The 18,103-nt window shown below is 38.7% G+C and overlaps 2 protein-coding genes across 3 annotated transcripts in view; one reads left to right on the forward strand and one right to left on the reverse strand.

The window, feature by feature from the left end:
• tbl3 (transducin beta like 3) overlaps positions 1-1,867 on the forward strand; it is a 48,164-nt gene extending 46,297 nt beyond the window's left edge. The window contains exon 23 of the mRNA XM_062037169.1: positions 1,355-1,867. Coding sequence (XP_061893153.1) covers positions 1,355-1,694 — 340 coding nt within the window. The 3' untranslated portion in view covers positions 1,695-1,867. The remainder of the gene's footprint in view (positions 1-1,354) is intronic.
• Positions 1,868-8,803: 6,936 nt separating this feature from the next.
• The window catches only part of noxo1a (NADPH oxidase organizer 1a), a 21,092-nt gene continuing 11,792 nt past the window's right edge, over positions 8,804-18,103 (reverse strand). The window contains exons 1-8 of one of the 2 annotated variants that reach the window (XM_062037179.1): positions 16,646-16,821; positions 16,492-16,572; positions 16,346-16,409; positions 16,094-16,277; positions 11,940-12,127; positions 11,751-11,864; positions 11,544-11,661; positions 8,804-10,190 (exon numbers count right to left, since the gene is read on the reverse strand). In XM_062037179.1, the coding sequence (XP_061893163.1) occupies positions 9,368-10,190; positions 11,544-11,661; positions 11,751-11,864; positions 11,940-12,127; positions 16,094-16,277; positions 16,346-16,409; positions 16,492-16,572; positions 16,646-16,711 (1,638 nt within the window). In that variant the 5' untranslated portion in view covers positions 16,712-16,821 and the 3' untranslated portion in view covers positions 8,804-9,367. Of the gene's footprint in view, positions 10,191-11,543; positions 11,662-11,750; positions 11,865-11,939; positions 12,128-16,093; positions 16,278-16,345; positions 16,410-16,491; positions 16,573-16,645; positions 16,822-18,103 lie in introns of those variants that run through there. The other variant, XM_062037180.1, reaches the window with a different exon arrangement.

Consider the following 18,103-nt stretch of genomic DNA (forward strand, 5'->3'; position numbering starts at 1 on the left):
AATGGAGCGGAGTAAAAGTAGCGTTTCTTCTCTATAAATATTAGAGCTGTGAATCTTTGGGTGTCCCACGATTCGATTCAAAAACGATTTTTTTCCCGATTCAAAAGGATTCTCTATTCATTCAATACATAGATTTCAGCAGGATCTACCCCAGTCTGCTGACATGCAAGCAGAGTAAAAAGCTTTTATAATTGTAAAGGACAATGTTTTATCAACTGATTGCAATAACGTAAATTTGTTTTAACTATTAAATGAACCAAAAATATGACTTATTTTATCTTTGTGAAAATATTGGACACAGTGTGTTGTCAAGCTTATGAGATGCGATGCAAGTGTAAGCCACTTTTTTAAATTTTTTATAAATGTCTAATGATAATGTCAATGAGGGATTTTTAATCACTGCTATGTTGAAATTGTAACTTATTTTGATACTGTTGTTGATAATATTCATTTTTGTTTCACTACTTTTGGTTTGTTCTGTGTCGTGTTTGTGTCTCCTCTCAATTAATAATAATAATAATAATAACTGGGATTTATATAGCACTTTTCTAAGTACCCAAAGTCGCTTTACATGTTAAAAACCCATCATTCATTCACACCTGGTGGTGGTAAGCTACTTTCGTAGCCACAGCTGCGCCTACGGCCCCTCCGACCACCACCTATCATTCGTTCAACATTCATTCACCGGTGTGAGCGGCACCGGGGGGCAAGGGTGAAGTGTCCTGCCCAAGGACACAACGGCATGGTAAGAGGCGGGGAGCGAACCTGCAACCCTCAGGTTTCTGACACGGGCGCTCTACCCACTACGCCATGCCGCCGCTCTTCTCATGTGTAATGTAATTTCCTTTTTAGTGTTGAATCTTTTAGCACAAACTGAGCAAGTAAAAGGTTTCTCTCCAGTGTTTATTGCAGTTCTGAGTGTCGCTGGGTCGGGTTTGCTTTTGGAATTGGATTGCATTGTTGTGGTATTGCTGTGTATTGTTTTGTTGAATTGATTAATAAAAAAAAAATGTTTAAATAAAAAAATCGATTTAAAAAAAATGAGAATCGCAATTCGAATTCGAATCGATTTTTTCCCACACCCCTAATAAATATACTCAAGTAAAAGTATGTTGCATTAAAACTACTCTTAGAAGTACAATTTATCCCAAAAGTTACTCAAGTAGATGTAACCGGAGTAAATGTAGCACGTTACTACCCACCTCTGAGCACGTCCAAAACAAAACTATCCAAGTTACCCATTTGGCACACAAAACAGCATTTTACCGCAACTTTGTCCACGGTTAGAATTATTTTTTTGAAATCTATTTCCATGGTAGAACTAACATGTGTCTGTTTGTTGCATCCCCTACAGCATGGACCAAGACGAAGACATGGACACGGCTCCACTGGGCTCTGAGACCGTGTTCGTGATCGACAAAGGCCCAGGGAAGGACGGCGGCCAAAACAAGGAAGACGCAGACGGTAGCGAAAATGAGGAAGATGAGGCGGCTAAAGAAATGGAAGAGGAGGATGACAGCGGCGATGACGAGGTGAGCGCCGCCAAGAAAGCCACGGCGAATGGCAACCACCCCGCTGAGAGTAGTGAAGAGAGTTCAGAGGAGGAGGACGATAAAGCACATGAATTTACAGTAAAAGCTGTGAAGCGTCTCACAACTTCCTCCTTCCCACAATGCACCACTCTCACAAGCTGACTCTCTAGTTGACCTCTGCACAGACTATGCACATGTGGAATGTTTTGAGGGTTGACAAACGTGCAGCGCACGCTAACATGATCCTGATCAACCTGCTCTACTGCTGCTTATGCAAGAGTCTGGGATTTATGACGCAACACAAACACATATTTTAATAAACACCATCTAGTGTCTTTGGAGTTGTTTTTATCCGAAAGTCAATCATAAACATACGAACACTCCAGTGAACACTCTCCCCCTGAAAACCGGAAAATACTTACTTTTTTTCTCTCTCCACTTTCAGCTTTTTCCGGTCAGGGATTGTCCCAGCAAATCATTTACATGTTGGAATTTAACTTCCGCCAGGTGCAGTTTCGGTACAACTTTGTCCAAGAATCAAACTCCGGTCCTTTTGTCATGATAGGCGGAACATGTTAAAAGCTCAAGTTAAAGTGCCAATGATTGTCACACACACACTAAGGCTGGCGAAATTATTCTCTGCATTTGACCCATCACCCTTGATCACACACTGGGAGGTGAGGGGAGCAGTGAGCAGCAGCGGTGGCCGCGCCCGGGAATCATTTTTGGTGATTTAACCCCCACACTGCAAAAAGTGAAATCTAAGTAAGATGAAATATCTCAAATAAGGGTCGATATTTGCTTATTTTCTGCCTGATAAGATCATTCTTCTCACTAAGCAGATTTTATGTTAGAGTGTTTTACTTGTTTTAAGTGTTTTGGTCCTAAATGATGTCAGTAAGATATTACAGCTTGTTGCTGAGATGTTGTGACCTATATTGAGTAAAACATGCTTGAAACTAGAATATCAACTGCAGTGTTTCCCATAAACTGCCAAGATACCTGTGGCGGTGGGGGCGTGGTCACCATGACATCATCGAGTAATTTGCATAATTTACTACAATGATATGATTTTCTCTAAAAAGGCTCAAAAAATGTATACTTACTAATTAATCATAACTGTTTTGTTTTAAACGTCCATCCATCCATCCATTTTACAATATAATTACAACACTTTATGTACATATTTATATACAGATTTGAACAAGAGGTTATTCACTGAAATATATTTATTAAATGTGGTTCTTACAAAAAATATATCTTATAAAATATAAAAGCTAAAATGTCTCTTAAAGCTCTGCCCCTTTAATTAGTGCATTCTAAATAATTTAACTTTAGCCTACTACTACAACCATATTATTTACCAGCAACATAAAGTGAAACAGAGGCAGAGGTGTCCTGCCACAGTCAGTAACAAATAAACAGAAAACAGTAGTGGTCAAATACAAATAAGGCAACAAGAGAAGTATCCTACACTTCTCTTTTGTAAAGTAAATCTGAACAGCCTAAATGGGCATCTACATCAACTATATGATTTGCCTGAGAAGCTGGATGGGACAAAAAAAATAAAAAAATAAAAAAAAGATTTATTTATTTATTTTATTTTTTTTAAATTTGTGGCGGACGTAATTCTTTCGTGGCGGGCCGCCACAAATAAATGAATGTGTGGGAAACACTGAACTGTTGCAAAGCTGTGTCATCAACACTCACAAGTATAAAACTACTTTCTCAAAGTAATAATTTCTTATTTCAATCATGGAAAAAAAAAATCATGACTTTGACACAATTGTGTCTCATAATTAAAACAGATGACAGCCAAATGGACTTTGCTGTTTTATTTCCAATGCAACAATAGAAAAGATGTACTCTTATAGAAGTACAGTTGGCACAGTACAGTAAACTGACAGTTAATATTGAAACATTTGACATTTCAAACAATTTTGAACAGAAATAGTTCATGCACATTCAGATAAATTCTTCAAAATTACAATCCAAAAAAAAATTGCGCACTAATTGACTGAAAGAGCACGCACTTGGTGCGATGATGTCATGTTATCCATGGAAAAATGCATTTTTAGACAATTTGATTTGCCTGAGCGGCTAGGAGACCCCGAGAGTAACAAGCGCTTGCCTTGTTGAATTTCCATTAAGAACAATAAACTAGTTTTTAGTATAAGTTTGCTGGTTTCAAGAAATGTAATGCCGAGCGCATATCATTATGTTAAGATAATGGCACTAGCATTTACTTCATTTAAGAATATTTTTCAACATATTGAGCAAAAAGGTCTCTTTTTTTTCTACCAAGAAAAGTGCACTTGTTATTAGTGAGAATATACTTATTTTAAAGTATTTTTGGGTTCATTGAGGTTAGCTAATTTTACTTGTTTTGGAAAGTCTTAACAAGCCAAATTTTCTTGTTCTATTAGCAGATAATTTTGCTTAGTTCAAGTAAAATACCCCTCATTTTTGTATTTTTTTTCCCTTGTTTTTGAACACTTGACTTTTTGCAGTGCAATTCCAACCCTTGATGCCGAGTGCCAAGTAGGCAACGCAACCAGTCAATAACATCAACAAAGTTCACCTTTGTGCATCCACGCACGGCATAGAACGTTTGGTGGCGTAAAACACGTCTTTCTGTGGCAGTGTCGGAGAAAGTTGTACAAACTGCGGTGAGTTCCAGGAGCGCCGAAATTAGCAGGACAAAATGGCGCTTGCCGAATACTCTCATCAGTGAAGCATGTTTAATATAAACTAGGGCTGCAACAACTAATCGATTAAATCGATTAAAATCAATTAAAATCAATTATAAAAATAGTTGCTGATTAATTTAGTCATCGATTCGTTGGATCTATGCTATGCGCATGCACAGAGGCTTTTTAAATGTTTTTTTTTTTTTTTTTTTTTTTTTAAATAAACCTTTATTTATAAACTGCAACATGTACAAACAGCTTATAAACAATAATCAAAATAAGTACGGTGCCAGTATGCTGTTTTTTTTTTCAATAAAATACTGGAAAGGATAGAAATGTAGTTTGTCTCTTTTATCCGATTATTAATCGATTAATCGAAGTAATAATCGACAGATTAATCGATTATCACATTAATCGTTAGTTTCAGCCCTAATATAAACAGTGGGATTTCTAACAATTAGGAAGGTTTTTTTTGCCATGTTTGTCCTCCTACAGAAACCACATTAAGACAAAATATATTTATTTTTCCCACACCTTTTTTCCATTTTCATACATTTTTGAATAAGCTCCCGAGAGCCACTATGGCGGCGCTAAAGAATCTAGGTTGCCGACCCTCGATTTAGCCTCTTAAAGGCATGAATACTGCTATTTTTGATGTTTGACTTTGGGAACCATGACATCATAGCAATTTAAACGTCTTATTATAATCATATGTTTATAAGCAGTCATTTCCATTACATTATTTTCTATGAGTGATTTGGCCCACAAGAAACATGTTTTTCATTATGTGCTAGTATTGTGTGTTTGGGCGGAGGTCCTCCTTTGGAAGTCATTTGTACCCCTTTCAGAGATCACATTTAGGTCCCCTTAAAACATGGGTGTCAAAGTCAAGGTCCGCGGGACAGATCCGGCCCACGGATGAACGATCCATGGCCCCCGGGATGATATTTGATTAGTATTAGAAGCGGCCCGCAGGCCACAGCCGCCTGCTGCTGTTTTGCACGCACCAATACTCCAGGAATGTTCAAAATGGGGTCCCAGGGACCCCATCAAGTCATAGAAATGGGGTCCCACGGTAAATTTTTGGGTTCCCACTTTTTTGTAAGCGTTTTGAAAACAAATGATAAATGTATCCTGTTATATCTCACATTCTATATTGTGTTTTAGAAAAAGGTTGTCATAAAATTGTTATGCATATGTAAATGTACTCAGTTATAAACATTCACTTTCTTCTTTCCTTCATGGATCTAAACCAGACCTGGGCATTCTGCGGCCCTTTGTGCGTCCCTGTCCGGCCCGCGTGAGGCCAATTATAAATGACAAAATACATTTAAAAAAGTATCTATGTCGAGTGTGCAATACAACGGTGCTGCTTTTGTTTTGAAAATCGTTATTTGTATTACTTCCGTGTGGACGTATGCGCGTGCGTGATTGTGAGTGAATGTGAACAGCTGCAATCACAAATTACAAAATAAAGTTGAAAAAAACATCTATGTCGTGCGCGCAATACAACTGTGCTGCTTTTATTTTGAAAAGTATTATTTATGGGCGTGTGTAACCTGCGAGTGAAGGTGCACATGCAGCGACAAGTGATGCACGGGTTACACCCGAGACGCTAAAAAGAGGAAAGTTGATGAAGAATGGCGTGTTTTCAACAAGACATGGACTGCAAAGCAACGTTCCCTCTAAGGTGCGCGCCTGCGCAATTGCGCACTGCTCAAGCGTCCTCTGCGCGCACCAAATATATGCCGCGCACCAAATCAAATCCCATCTGAATTCTAAACAAAATAAACACATTTATTCTGTGTAATTTTGCAATGCAACTTTGAGTGACAGTGACAACAAGCGGCCCTAACGGTGTTCGTCAACACCGTTCAATTGAACACCGTTCAATTATTGTAACGTCTATCGAGATGCTTCGAGGCCAGGAATTATATCCATCACTTTATTGAGCAAAACTGTTTATATTCGGACATAACCACACCAAAAACATGAGTTTTCACACTTCTATCTCGAAAAACTAGTAATTTTTTTCCGTACAAACCAGGCCAAAACCAACTTGTCATCTGTCACCAACACCCATAGCACTAAACCACTGGTGCGTTTATGGCCACACAAAAAGTTGGACAACTCAAACACCACACAAAGTTACACTATGACTCCTCAGTCATACGTGTGCTTATTTTACTGTCATTTATTATTCATGTTAATTTATTTATATTATTTCATGGAATGCTGTTACACACACTATGTTGAAGTATTACTATTATTATTAATTATTATTATTATTATTTATCTTACGGTATACATCAAAAATAATATTGAGCAAAATGTAATTGAAATATTGTCGATGTGGCCCTCCAGCAGTGCTCGGGTAGCTCATGCGGCCCCCGGTAAAAATTAATTGCCCACCCCTGATCTAAACTTTACCGCTGCCGATATTTATTTCTATATTTTTGTTGTAATATTTTCAGAATGTGTTCGTTCTGTTTTTTATGGAGCCCCTAAAAGGAGATGGGGAAAACATTTTTTAGATATGTATCTTTTGGCTTGATTTATATATATATGTAATGCTCATAAGGGTATTCTAGTAGAATATGCAGAGATAAGATGTGTCAATATCAAAATATTACTTGAAATCAATTTTTGGCAGCAACAAAGTGGCCTTTTGGGTAGATATTTGTTCTAAAAAGGGTATTTCAACAAGTAAACAGTACAGTAGGTACTTGATTTTGATATATGTAATGCTCATAAGGGTATTCTAGTAAAATACACGTGTGTAAATATCAAAATATTACGTCGAATCACTTTTTGTCAGGCAATATGATATTTAATGACAATTTTATATAAATGAATACATCCAAACACGTTGTACGTGTTTATTATGTGCAAGAATGTAGATGTACTGTAACTCGTTTTTGCAGCTGGCTTAGGGCCAGCTTCTTTATCAGCAATGCATCTTTGAAGGCTTTCAAAACAGCGTTGTAGCGACGCTGGCTTTTCAGGTGGCTAATAAGGTTTGATGTTTTAAAAGCGCGATGCACATCAAAATAGTCCCCAAATCTAGTGATTTTGCAGTGAAAGAGGTTTGGACACCTGGGGCCTATACTGTACCATATTATACTGTAGAAAAGCAATATAGTAAACGGCGGGTAGTAGGGGTGTAACGGTACGTGTATTTGTGTTGAACCGTTTCGGTACGGGGGTTCCGGTTCGGTTCGGAGGTGCACCGAATGAGTTTCCACGCGGACATATTAAGTAGCGTAACGCACGTTGTGTAAACAATGCACACCGAGGCACAACACACGGCATGCTAGCAGCTAACGGGCTAGGATAGACTGACCATACGTCCTCTTTTTGCGGAGCTGTCAGGGCGGAGTTTCTTAAATGCCTCAAATGTCCGGCATTTTGAGTTAGGGTTGCGTGTATTTTCAATGTACGTTCAGGGTTAAGAAGGGGTTAAAAACAAAACAAATTGTGCGCGCAGCACAAAGCTGTTTTTTCTTCTTTCAAACTGTCATTGCTCAAAACATAATATTGAATCAAAATCAATGTTATTATGAATTATTGACCTGTCCAAGGTTCCTATTACTTCACATCAAATATTACACTAAGAAAAATATTTTTGGTGGAAGATTTTGCAAATTTGGTAAATAAATACACCAAAAAAATTTACATTTTGTTGTTTTCTTACTGTACCGAAAATGAACCGAACCGTGACCTCTAAACCGAGGTGCGTACCGAACCGACATTTTTGTGTACCGTTACACCCCTAGGGGATATGCATTGTGGCTTACAACTAGGGATGTCCGATAATGGCTTTTTGCCGATATCCGATATTCCGATATTGTCCAACTCTTTAATTACCGATACCGATATCAACCGATACCGATATCAACCGATATATGCAGTCGTGGAATTAACACATTATTATGCCTAATTTGGACAACCAGGTATGGTGAAGATAAGGTACTTTTTGAAAAAATTAGTAAAATAAGATAAATAAATTAAAAACATTTTCTTGAATAAAAAAGAAAGTACAACAATATAAAAACAGTTACATAGAAACTAGTAATGAAGGAAAATGAGTAAAATTAAGTGTTAAAGGTTAGTACTATTAGTGGAGCAGCAGCACGCACAATCATGTGTGCTTACGGACTGTATCCCTTGCAGACTGTATTGATATATATTGATATATAATGTAGGAAGCAGAATATTAATAACAGAAAGAAACAATCCTTTTGTGTGAATGAGTGTAAATGGGGGAGGGAGGTTTTTTGGGTTGGTGCACTAATTGTAAGTGTATCTTGTGTTTTTTAGGTTGATTTAATTAAAAAAAAACAAAAAAAAAAAACGATACAGATAATAAAAAAAACGATACCGATAATTTCCGATATTACATTTTAACGCATATATCGGCCTACTTACAACCATGCATTAGTTTTGGGTTTTTTACTGGTTTCATCATCTTTGAACTTGAAATGTTTGTCTAGATTGAGGAAAAGAGGTTCAACCATTGTTGAACTCCCATTACCTGCAATGAAGGGTGTGTGGATTCTTGGCTTGAAACCTGTGACACAAGTATTGTTCACCGCCTAGTTTTTTTTAACCATGCTTTTATTTGTTCCAAGTATACAGATCCTTCTTTACACACACAAAAAATATATATTTACCAACGTTGAGCGTCTTGAAAAGTGCTTTATAAATAACATTTGTTATTATATGGCCGTCCAGAGTCTGTCTGGGAAAACAACTGCTTTAAGTCATAACTTAAAGGTTGGCGTTTGAACTAGACAGGTAGTCTCTTCTCAAGGATAGGGCTATCACTTTTGCATTCCGAAGTCCCAATTAGGGCCTCCTTCCTACGAGAAGTGATCCAATCCACCTGCCAGTATCAAACTAAGGGGCCTTATCTTATCATGTGCTCAAACTGGATTACCACTATTTACTTCAACTTGGTGGTTTGCTTTCTCCAAGATGATTATGAACATAGAACATGATATGAGTGAATTAATACACTTCACAATACATTTCCAGTATGGAAAATAGTGTCAGAAGAGACTGGAAAAGTGATAGTGATCATCTACAATAACAATAATCTACAAAACAAGTAAATGGACATGGAACAGTTTTTGACTTTGTGGTCTACCGACTTTCTATGGATGTGGGTGATGGGCTCGCAGCCCTGTTTGCGTTCTTGCGCGTGACGGTGGTGCAGCGGATTAGGATGTCCTTGTGATTAGGCCTGGGCGGCACCTTCGGCACCCCGTTGGCGCTCTTAAAGATGTTTGATTCCGAGACACTGGGCGTGAGTCTGCCCTCTAGGCTGCCGTCTGGGCTTAGGCTGTACCTGGACGGTGGCGGAGGGGTGCGGCTGTGCCTCAGGGTGTAGTCGTCGCAGCTCATACTCAGGTTCAAGACCGTGCTGGCCGAGGAGGAGCTGAGTTCGTCGCTGCTGAAGTCGCTGTCGCTTGTGAACTCTCTGTCGCTGTCCTCCTCGGGGCTTAGGCGCTGATCGTCGTCCACTTTGCTCTCCACCTTGATGATGGGCGTAGGGATGCGTTTTATGGGGGGAGGCGGGGCGATGACCCGCTGGGTGACAGTTTGAACCGGCAGGGCCGGTTGAGGTTTACTCAGGACCTCGACCGATTTGGACAAGTTCTTGCTCGCTGGTTGGAGGGTCTTGGGTGACGGGGACCTGGCAGGGGGAAACGCCCGCAAAATGTTTTCTTGGGAGCGGCTCAACTGTTGCGACTGTACGTCCAGGCTTTTGGGGGACAGGAGGGAGGGACTGATGGGGGACAGGAGGGAGGGACTGGTGGGGGACAGGAGGGAGGGACTGGTGGGGGACAGGAGGGAGGGACTGGTGGGACTGATGGACTCTTGACGGGGGCTTCGCACTTGCGAAGTGCGGTTGTTCTGGGCTTTCAGATACATGGTCGGGATGTAGCCAGCCTTGGCTTTGTATCTGGGAAGAGCCAAAAGCAGGGTTAAACTCTAAGGATTGGTCAGGAATATACGTACAATCCTCAAGGTGTCATGTCTATGGAAGTTCTCGTTCCAGATCATTTTAGTCTCGGTGTTAAGAATAATTGTTTCTAAATGATCACAAAATTACATAGAGTTCCTGGCAGGGGGTCGGGAGCTGTCTTTGGGGCCTACCAGGAGGAAGGCTGGTAAAACGCCACTGGGACTTCAAAGTGGACAGATGGCAGGATCTGCCCAATTTCCAGACAAACTCTTTATGAAGTATTTTACGAACCCTTTTTGAACTATTTTATGGAACTCTTTTTGAAGTATTTTACGAACCCTTTTTGAACTATTTTATGGAACTCTTTTTGAACTATTTTACAACCTCTTCTTTTGAACTGTTCGGTAACCAAAGGCAACGCTGTTTACAACCCACTTCCCTCTGGAAGCAGCTGTGGTCAGGTGGGGGGGAGAAAGTCAAATAAAGAAGGAGGAGTGCAATCTTTTGGCACAGCGTGGGTGACACTGTAAGAGGTTACGTTATCTCCTCAATATTGAGTCCAAATTGAATTCTGCCTCTGTTTGATTCTTTGCCTAATGTCTTGTTTAATAAATGTCATCAGTGTTTGAACCTGACACTCGGGGCATTCAATCGATCGTAACTGGACTGTTCAGGTTGTCTTAGAAACATGCCTCTCATCGTCAGTTCATGAACCTAGATTGGTCAGATGTAGTCAAAATGCTGTTGCAAAAGCCCCAACTACCAGAGGGTGTGCTCTCCCTGCTCGAGTGAGAGGCAAAACGTCTTCTAAGACAAACGGCAATCGATTGAATGCCCCGGGAACTCAAAGTATCATGTGCCTCATAACCAATTACTGGACTCTAAGGAAACAGCTTGTTCCTTGTCCATGGCCAAATAGATACAAGCACTGTGTGTTTCAGGCTGAAAAAAATCACACCCACAATCTTCTAACATAACCCTTACACCTAAACCAAAACTGTTAAGGGTCAAATGCACAAAGGCAGTGGTTTCGAAGGAACCACTCCATTCACAGACCAATTACTTACCAATGGGGTACCAAAACAGTAGTTAAGGGCATACCACTTTCTACATTCAGACAATTGTACTTAGTACTTTTGAGGCTACCACCCCAGTGACCCTCCATTGTTCACCTGCTCTTTGGCACAGGAATAGGAGTCCACACCACCCCTTCAAATTAGAGTCTACAAGAACAGTACAGTGTTTGTACCCTTTCGAGGACCAGATAAGTTACCCTAATGTCCCCAAAAAAACGGTAAAAGTGTGTATGGTAGCTACTCTCGCAACGTAGAGGTTGAAGGTTTGTAATACCTGATTAGCCACCAGCCAGTTTCAGACTTCTGCAGGACCTCGACCACTGCACCAAGGCTCACTGTTATCTCGTCATCTTTGGTGGCTTCGTAGCTCTTGGTGACGGTGTACAAAAGTCCTGATAAGGACAGAGCAACACCGTGAGATCCAAACATTGTCCAACCAGGAGAACATATGAATAAGCAAGAGGTCTATAGAGGTGGGTACCTCTTTGAGGAAGTCCGTCGATACAATCCTCTTCTGGTTCATCGTCCAGCTTCTCCAGGTACGGCGCGGGAAACCAAGCCAAGGCCTTGTATTCATTCTCCACAAGCCACCACCCTGAAGCACAGAAGACATCAGAACCAGACTCTACACCCGGTAAGTGTGTTCTCGACCCAAAGCCGGAGTCCTCACCTGCTTTGTCTTTGATGACCACGTCCACTTTCTCATTCAGCGCCACCTTGAACGGCTTGTTCTTGGTGTCCTTGGTCTCGTAGGGGGACAAGCACCTGTACGTCTCGGACGTTTGCGGCCGAGTCACAGTGCCGCCACCGGGGCTCAGGACTTCGCCTCGCGGGACTTCGGGGGGCATGATGACGACGCTGAGGAGGAGGGACATAAGCTTGAGGTAAATACGGTGCACTCGACCCGCCTCAGGGAAGGGTTGCGCAAGCACCCGCCTTCTTCATCAAGGTGTGTAAATGGCACCTGTTGCTCAACAATGACCCGCTATTAACATACTTTCATGGGTGCATGAAATTCTTGGAATGAAGTCGTTTAAAAGGTGCGAAGCTAGACCTTAGTTTGCAAAGTTGATTTTTTAGTACACATATTGTAATTCACTTGGAATGATTCGATAATTTCAGAAGGGTTTTCCTTCATTTATTTGTGCAGTTTTGTCGTACAAAAGTTATTTCCTTCATAAAAATACAAGGTAATATCAATTCATATTTTTGTGTAACCTGGATCGCTTTAAATCAGTGTTGTCAAACGTACGGCCCGAACCGGGGATGAGTTTGCCAAGTATAAAAATGAGCGGAAATTTTTGAATGTAAGAAACTGCTGTTCTATATGTGTCCACTAGATGTCACAATAGCAATTGTAGTTGATGCTACTGTGGAGGATGCATATATGTTTAAGAGTTCTTTCTTTTCACATAGCCATGTTTAGAGTAGCTAGTACTTTTCCTTTGTTTATTCTAACTAGTTTCTCTTGTGTTCAGAGGTCTGTTTTGTGTCTCAACCTTGGAATGTGAAGACCTCCCCCATTGGTTTCTTATCGGTGTTGCGAGGGGGAGATGGGGGTTTTTCTTTGTGTGAAAAGGATTTGGTTTTTCCTTTGGAATGCCAGATCAACTAGGGTAGCCGATATGAATGTATTGGTTAAGCTGAGCTCCTGAAATTTTTCAGTGAAACTTGAAAATATTCCAATTCTGTCTTGATGGTCCTTCTTACTCAGCATATATGTCATCGAAAGAACTTGGGATTGACCAGTAACTTAGATTCCCTGGGAGGAAGAGCTGGTCGACGCAACACTACATATGTAAAACAAAATTAACCACATGATATCAGTGCACCAGTGGAGAAAAATGAGCCAAGTACATAAATAACATCCTGTAATTTGATTTGTATATTATGTTTTTATCTTGATAGATTGAAAATTAACACCGATGAGTTGACTGGTGAACATTATCACATTATTTATTCAGAAAGTATAAATGACGACAAATAAAAATAGAATACTATTACTGCATCATGTAAGTGTAAAAAAAAAAAAAAAAAGGATTTGTACATTTTCAGAATGTGCTTCTTCTATTTTTTAAACAAAGAAAACAACCTGAAGTTGTCTTTATTTTTAAGTTATCGTGCCGTGAATTTAGCAGTCCAGCCCACTCGGGAGTAGATCTCCATGTGGCCCCCCCGATTTAAAATGAGTTAGACACCCCTGCTTTAAAATTTCCTAAAAAAATACACTATAAATAAAATGTATTATTAGTTAAATATTATTTATAGTAATTTAAATAATAATAATGGATTAGATAGCCCTTTTCTAGACACTTCAAGCGCTTTACTGAACTGAGAAGCCATCAGTCGGTCACTACATGACATTTAAAGCCACAGCTGCCCTTAAATCACCAAAAAATGATTCCCGGGCGTGGCCACCGCTGCTGCCCACTGCTCCCCTTACCTCCCAGGGGGGTGATCAAGGGTGATGGGTCAAATGCAGAGAATAATTTCGCCACACTTAGTGTGTGTGCACTGCAAAAAGTCAGTGTTCAAAAACAAGAATAAAAAATACAAAAATTAGGGGTATTTTTTAAAATGATAGAACAAGAAAATTTGGCTTGTCAAGACTTTCCAAAACAAGTCAAATTAGCTAACCTCAATGAACCCAAAAATACCTTTAAAAAAGTTAGGGCTGCAACTAACGATTAATTTGATAATCGATTAATCTGTCGATTATTACTTCGATTAATCGATTAATGGTCGGATAAAAGAGACAAACTACATTTCTATCATTTCCAGTATTTTATTGAAAAAAAACAGCATACTGGCACCATACTTATTTTGATTATTGTTTCTCAGCGTTGCAGTTTATAAATAAAGATTTATTTAAAAAATAAAAATTAATTTTTTTTAAATTTTTTTTTTTAAAGCCTCTGCGCATGCGCATAGCATAGATCCAACGAATCGATGACTAAATTAATCGGCAACTATTTTTATAATCGATTTTAATCGATTTAATCGATTAGTTGTTGCAGCCCTAAAATAAGTATTTTCTCACTAATAACAAGTGCACTTTTCTTGGTAGAAAAAAATACCTTTTTGCTCAATATGTAGAAAATATTCTTAAATGAATTAAATGCTAGTGCCATTATCTTGACATAATGATATGCGCTCGGCATCATGATTTTTTTTCCCATGCTTGAAGTAAGAAATGATGACTTTAAAAAAGCAGTTTTATACTTGTGAGTGTTGATGACACAACAGTTGATATTCTAGTTTCAAGCATGTTTTACTCAATATAGGTCATAACATCTCAGCAACAAGCTGTAATATCTTACTGACATCATTTAGGACCAAAACACTTAAAACAGGGGTCACCAACCTTTTTGAAACCAAGAGCTACTTCTTGGGTACTGATTATTTAATGCGAAGGGCTACCAGTTTGATACACACTTAAATAAATTGCCAGAAATAGCCAATTTGCTCAATTTACCTTTAACTCTATGTTATTATTAATAATTAATATATTTACACTTAATTGAATGGTTTAAAAGAGGAGAAAACACGAAAAAAAATGACAATTAAATTTTGAAACATAGTTTATCTTCAATTTCGACTCTTTAAAATTCAAAATTCAACCGAAAAAAGGAGAGAAAAACTTTAAAAAAGAATCTATGGAACATCATTAGTAATTTTTCCTGATTAAGATTAATTTTAGAATTTTGATGACATGTTTTAAATAGGTTAAAATCCAATCTACACTTTGTTAGAATATATAACAAATTGGACCAAGCTATATTTCTAACAAAGACAAATCATTATTTGTTCTAGATTTTCCAGAACAACATTTTAAAAAGAAATTCAAAAGACTTTGAAATAAGATTTAAATTTGATTCTACAGATTTTCTAGATTTGCCAGAATAATTTTTTTGAATTTTAATCATAATAAGTTTGAAGAAATATTTCACAAATATCCTTCGTCGAAAAAACAGAAGCTAAAATGAAGAATTAAATTAAAATGTATTTATTATTCTTAACAATAAAAAAAATAAATTTACTTGAACATTGATTTAAATTGTCAGGAAAGAAGAGGAAGGAATTTAAAAGGTATATGTGTTTAAAAATCCTAAAATCATTTTTAAGGTTGTATTTTTTCTCTAAAATTGTCTTTCTGAAAGTTATAAGAAGCAAAGTAAAAAAAATTATGAATTTATTTAAACAAGTGAAGAACAAGTCTTTCAAATATTTTCTTGGATTTTCAAATTCTATTTGAGTTTTGTCTCTCTTAGAATTAAAAATGTCGGGCAAAGCGAGACCAGCTTGCTAGTAAGTAAATACAATTTAAAAAATAGAGGCAGCTCACTGGTAAGTGCTGCTATTTGAGCTATTTTTAGAACACACATCTGGTCCTTACGGGCTACCTGGTGCCCGCGGGCACCGCGTTGGTGACCCCTGACTTAAAACAAGTAAAACACTCTAACATAAAATCTGCTTAGTGAGAAGAATGATCTTATCAGACAGAAAATAAGCAAATATCACCCTTATTTGAGATATCTTACTTAGATTTCACTTTTTGCCGTGTGAGACAATCAATTGTACTTTAACTTTAACTTGAGTAGACTGACAGAAATATATAAACCATTTTTTAAATAAGTAATACAAAAAAAATACATGCATTTACTTCTGCATGAGTCTGCACAAAACGGTTTCCCTATGTTTTCTTGCACAATCTACAAAAAAATCCTCTAAGAGAATTGTGCAGGGTTGTGCGCGAGTGCACACTTTTTTTAATGTTTTTTTTGAATCACGTAACCTTGAGCCTCTCCGCATTCCCAAACATACCCGTTCTTGGAGTACTCGGGATCCACTTCCGCGTCTTTGGGGTGGAGAAACTGGATGAGGTGAACCGACTGGTTGATCTGCACGTCGGAGCTCAGCAGTTTATTGCAGTACGTCTGCAAGGGCTGCAGGTAATGGAGGGCTTTGGCGGGGCTGTTCTTCTGGTTCGCCTTCGCCTTCTTTGTGACTAATTTGGAAAAGAAAAAGAAAACAGTTAGCATTTTGAGGGATGACGCGGCAATAGAGTGAAAATACCTTGAAACTTGGGCACGCTTCTCTCGGTTTTTTTGGTGGCCGGAAACGCTTTCTTTAGCTGCTTCTGTAAAACGAGTCAAAGCAGAACTTTTTCAAATAAAGCACTGCCAGTGGACGTGTGGCGAAGCTTTTATATTTACACTTACATGCATTTTCTTGAAGTCCTCGATGGTCCTGTAAATCTGGATGTTGTTGTCGTCTGACCACACCACGGAGACCATGTACATCTGGGGGAGGAAACATGTTAAAGTCGCAGCCTGAGAGAGTCGTCTGTAGGGGGAATAATCTCACAACCCTTACGTTTTTCTTATCCTTCTGCATCACTCCCAGTACGCGGATGCTGATGGGGTACCTCTGTGGCTCCATGGCAAACCCAAAAAAATGGCCCAAAAGCAGCACGTGTAAGAACGCAGCCGGTCTGTTATCATGCACTAATGCCCTTCATGCTCTGCAGGGTGGATTTATACTTCCTCCACCTGCACAGGTGTGGCTGCGTCACGTGTTTGGTAATGGACAGCCTTTGTTGCTTAAGGGGAAATCCAGCATTGCCGCCTTGCATGTCACACAGTTTCAAGGAGTAAATGCGCCCACGCAGTTTGTTTGTTTTTTTACTGTCAGAAATTAATCTCTTAGTTTTGGCACTTTTTAATACAATAAATCAATGCTTCTCAACCCCACCCCCCACCCCCCACAAGTACCACCTCAGAAAAAACTTGGCTTTCCAAATACCAACATCACAAATCACTAGAGATGTCCGGTATTATCGGCCGATATATGCGTTAAAATGTAATATCGGAAATTATCTGTATCGGTTTTTTTATTATCGGTATCGTTTTTTTTATTTTATTTTATTTTTTTTATTAAATCAACATAGAAAACACAAGATACACTTACAATTAGTGCACCAACCCAAAAAAACTCCCTCCCCCATTTACACTCATTCACACAAAAGGGTTGTTTCTTTCTGTTATTAATATTCTGCTTCCTACATTATATATCAATATTAGGGATGTCCGATAATGGCTTTTTGCCGATATTGTCCAACTCTTTAATTACCGATACCGATATCAACCGATATATGCAGTCGTGGAATTAACACATTATTATGCCTAATTTGGACAACCAGGTATGGTGAAGATAAGGTACTTTTTAAAAAAATAAATAAAATAAGATAACTAAATTAAAAACATTTTCTTGAATAAAAAAGAAAGTAAAACAATATAAAAACAGTTACATAGAAACTAGTAATTAATGAAAATGAGTAAAATTAACTGTTAAAGGTTAGTACTATTAGTGGAGCAGCAGCACGCACAATCATGTGTGCTTACGGACTGTATCCCTTGCAGACTGTATTGATATATATTGATTAGGGATGTCCGATAATAACTACAAATGTGCACTTCATTCACTAACTGTGTTACAAAAAAGATCAATTAGAGTAATACATAATGTTGGATATAGAGAATGTACAAACACTTTATTTATTAAATCACAACTATTGAAATTCAACGATTTGGTGCGTTTGCAAAGAGCTAAAATGATGTATAAAGCAAACTAAAACCTGCTAGCCAAGAATGTAAATGGGTAAATGGGTTATACTTGTATAGCGCTTTTCTACCTTCAAGGTACTCAAAGCGCTTTGACACTATTTCCACATTCACCCATTCACACACTGATGGCGGGAGCTGCCATGCAAGGGTGCTAACCACCACCCATCAGGAGCAAGGGTGAAGTGTCTTGCTCAAGGACACAACGGAC

This window comes from Entelurus aequoreus, linkage group LG25 (genome assembly GCF_033978785.1).
Source record: "Entelurus aequoreus isolate RoL-2023_Sb linkage group LG25, RoL_Eaeq_v1.1, whole genome shotgun sequence".
In the NCBI taxonomy this organism is placed as follows: domain Eukaryota; kingdom Metazoa; phylum Chordata; class Actinopteri; order Syngnathiformes; family Syngnathidae; genus Entelurus; species Entelurus aequoreus.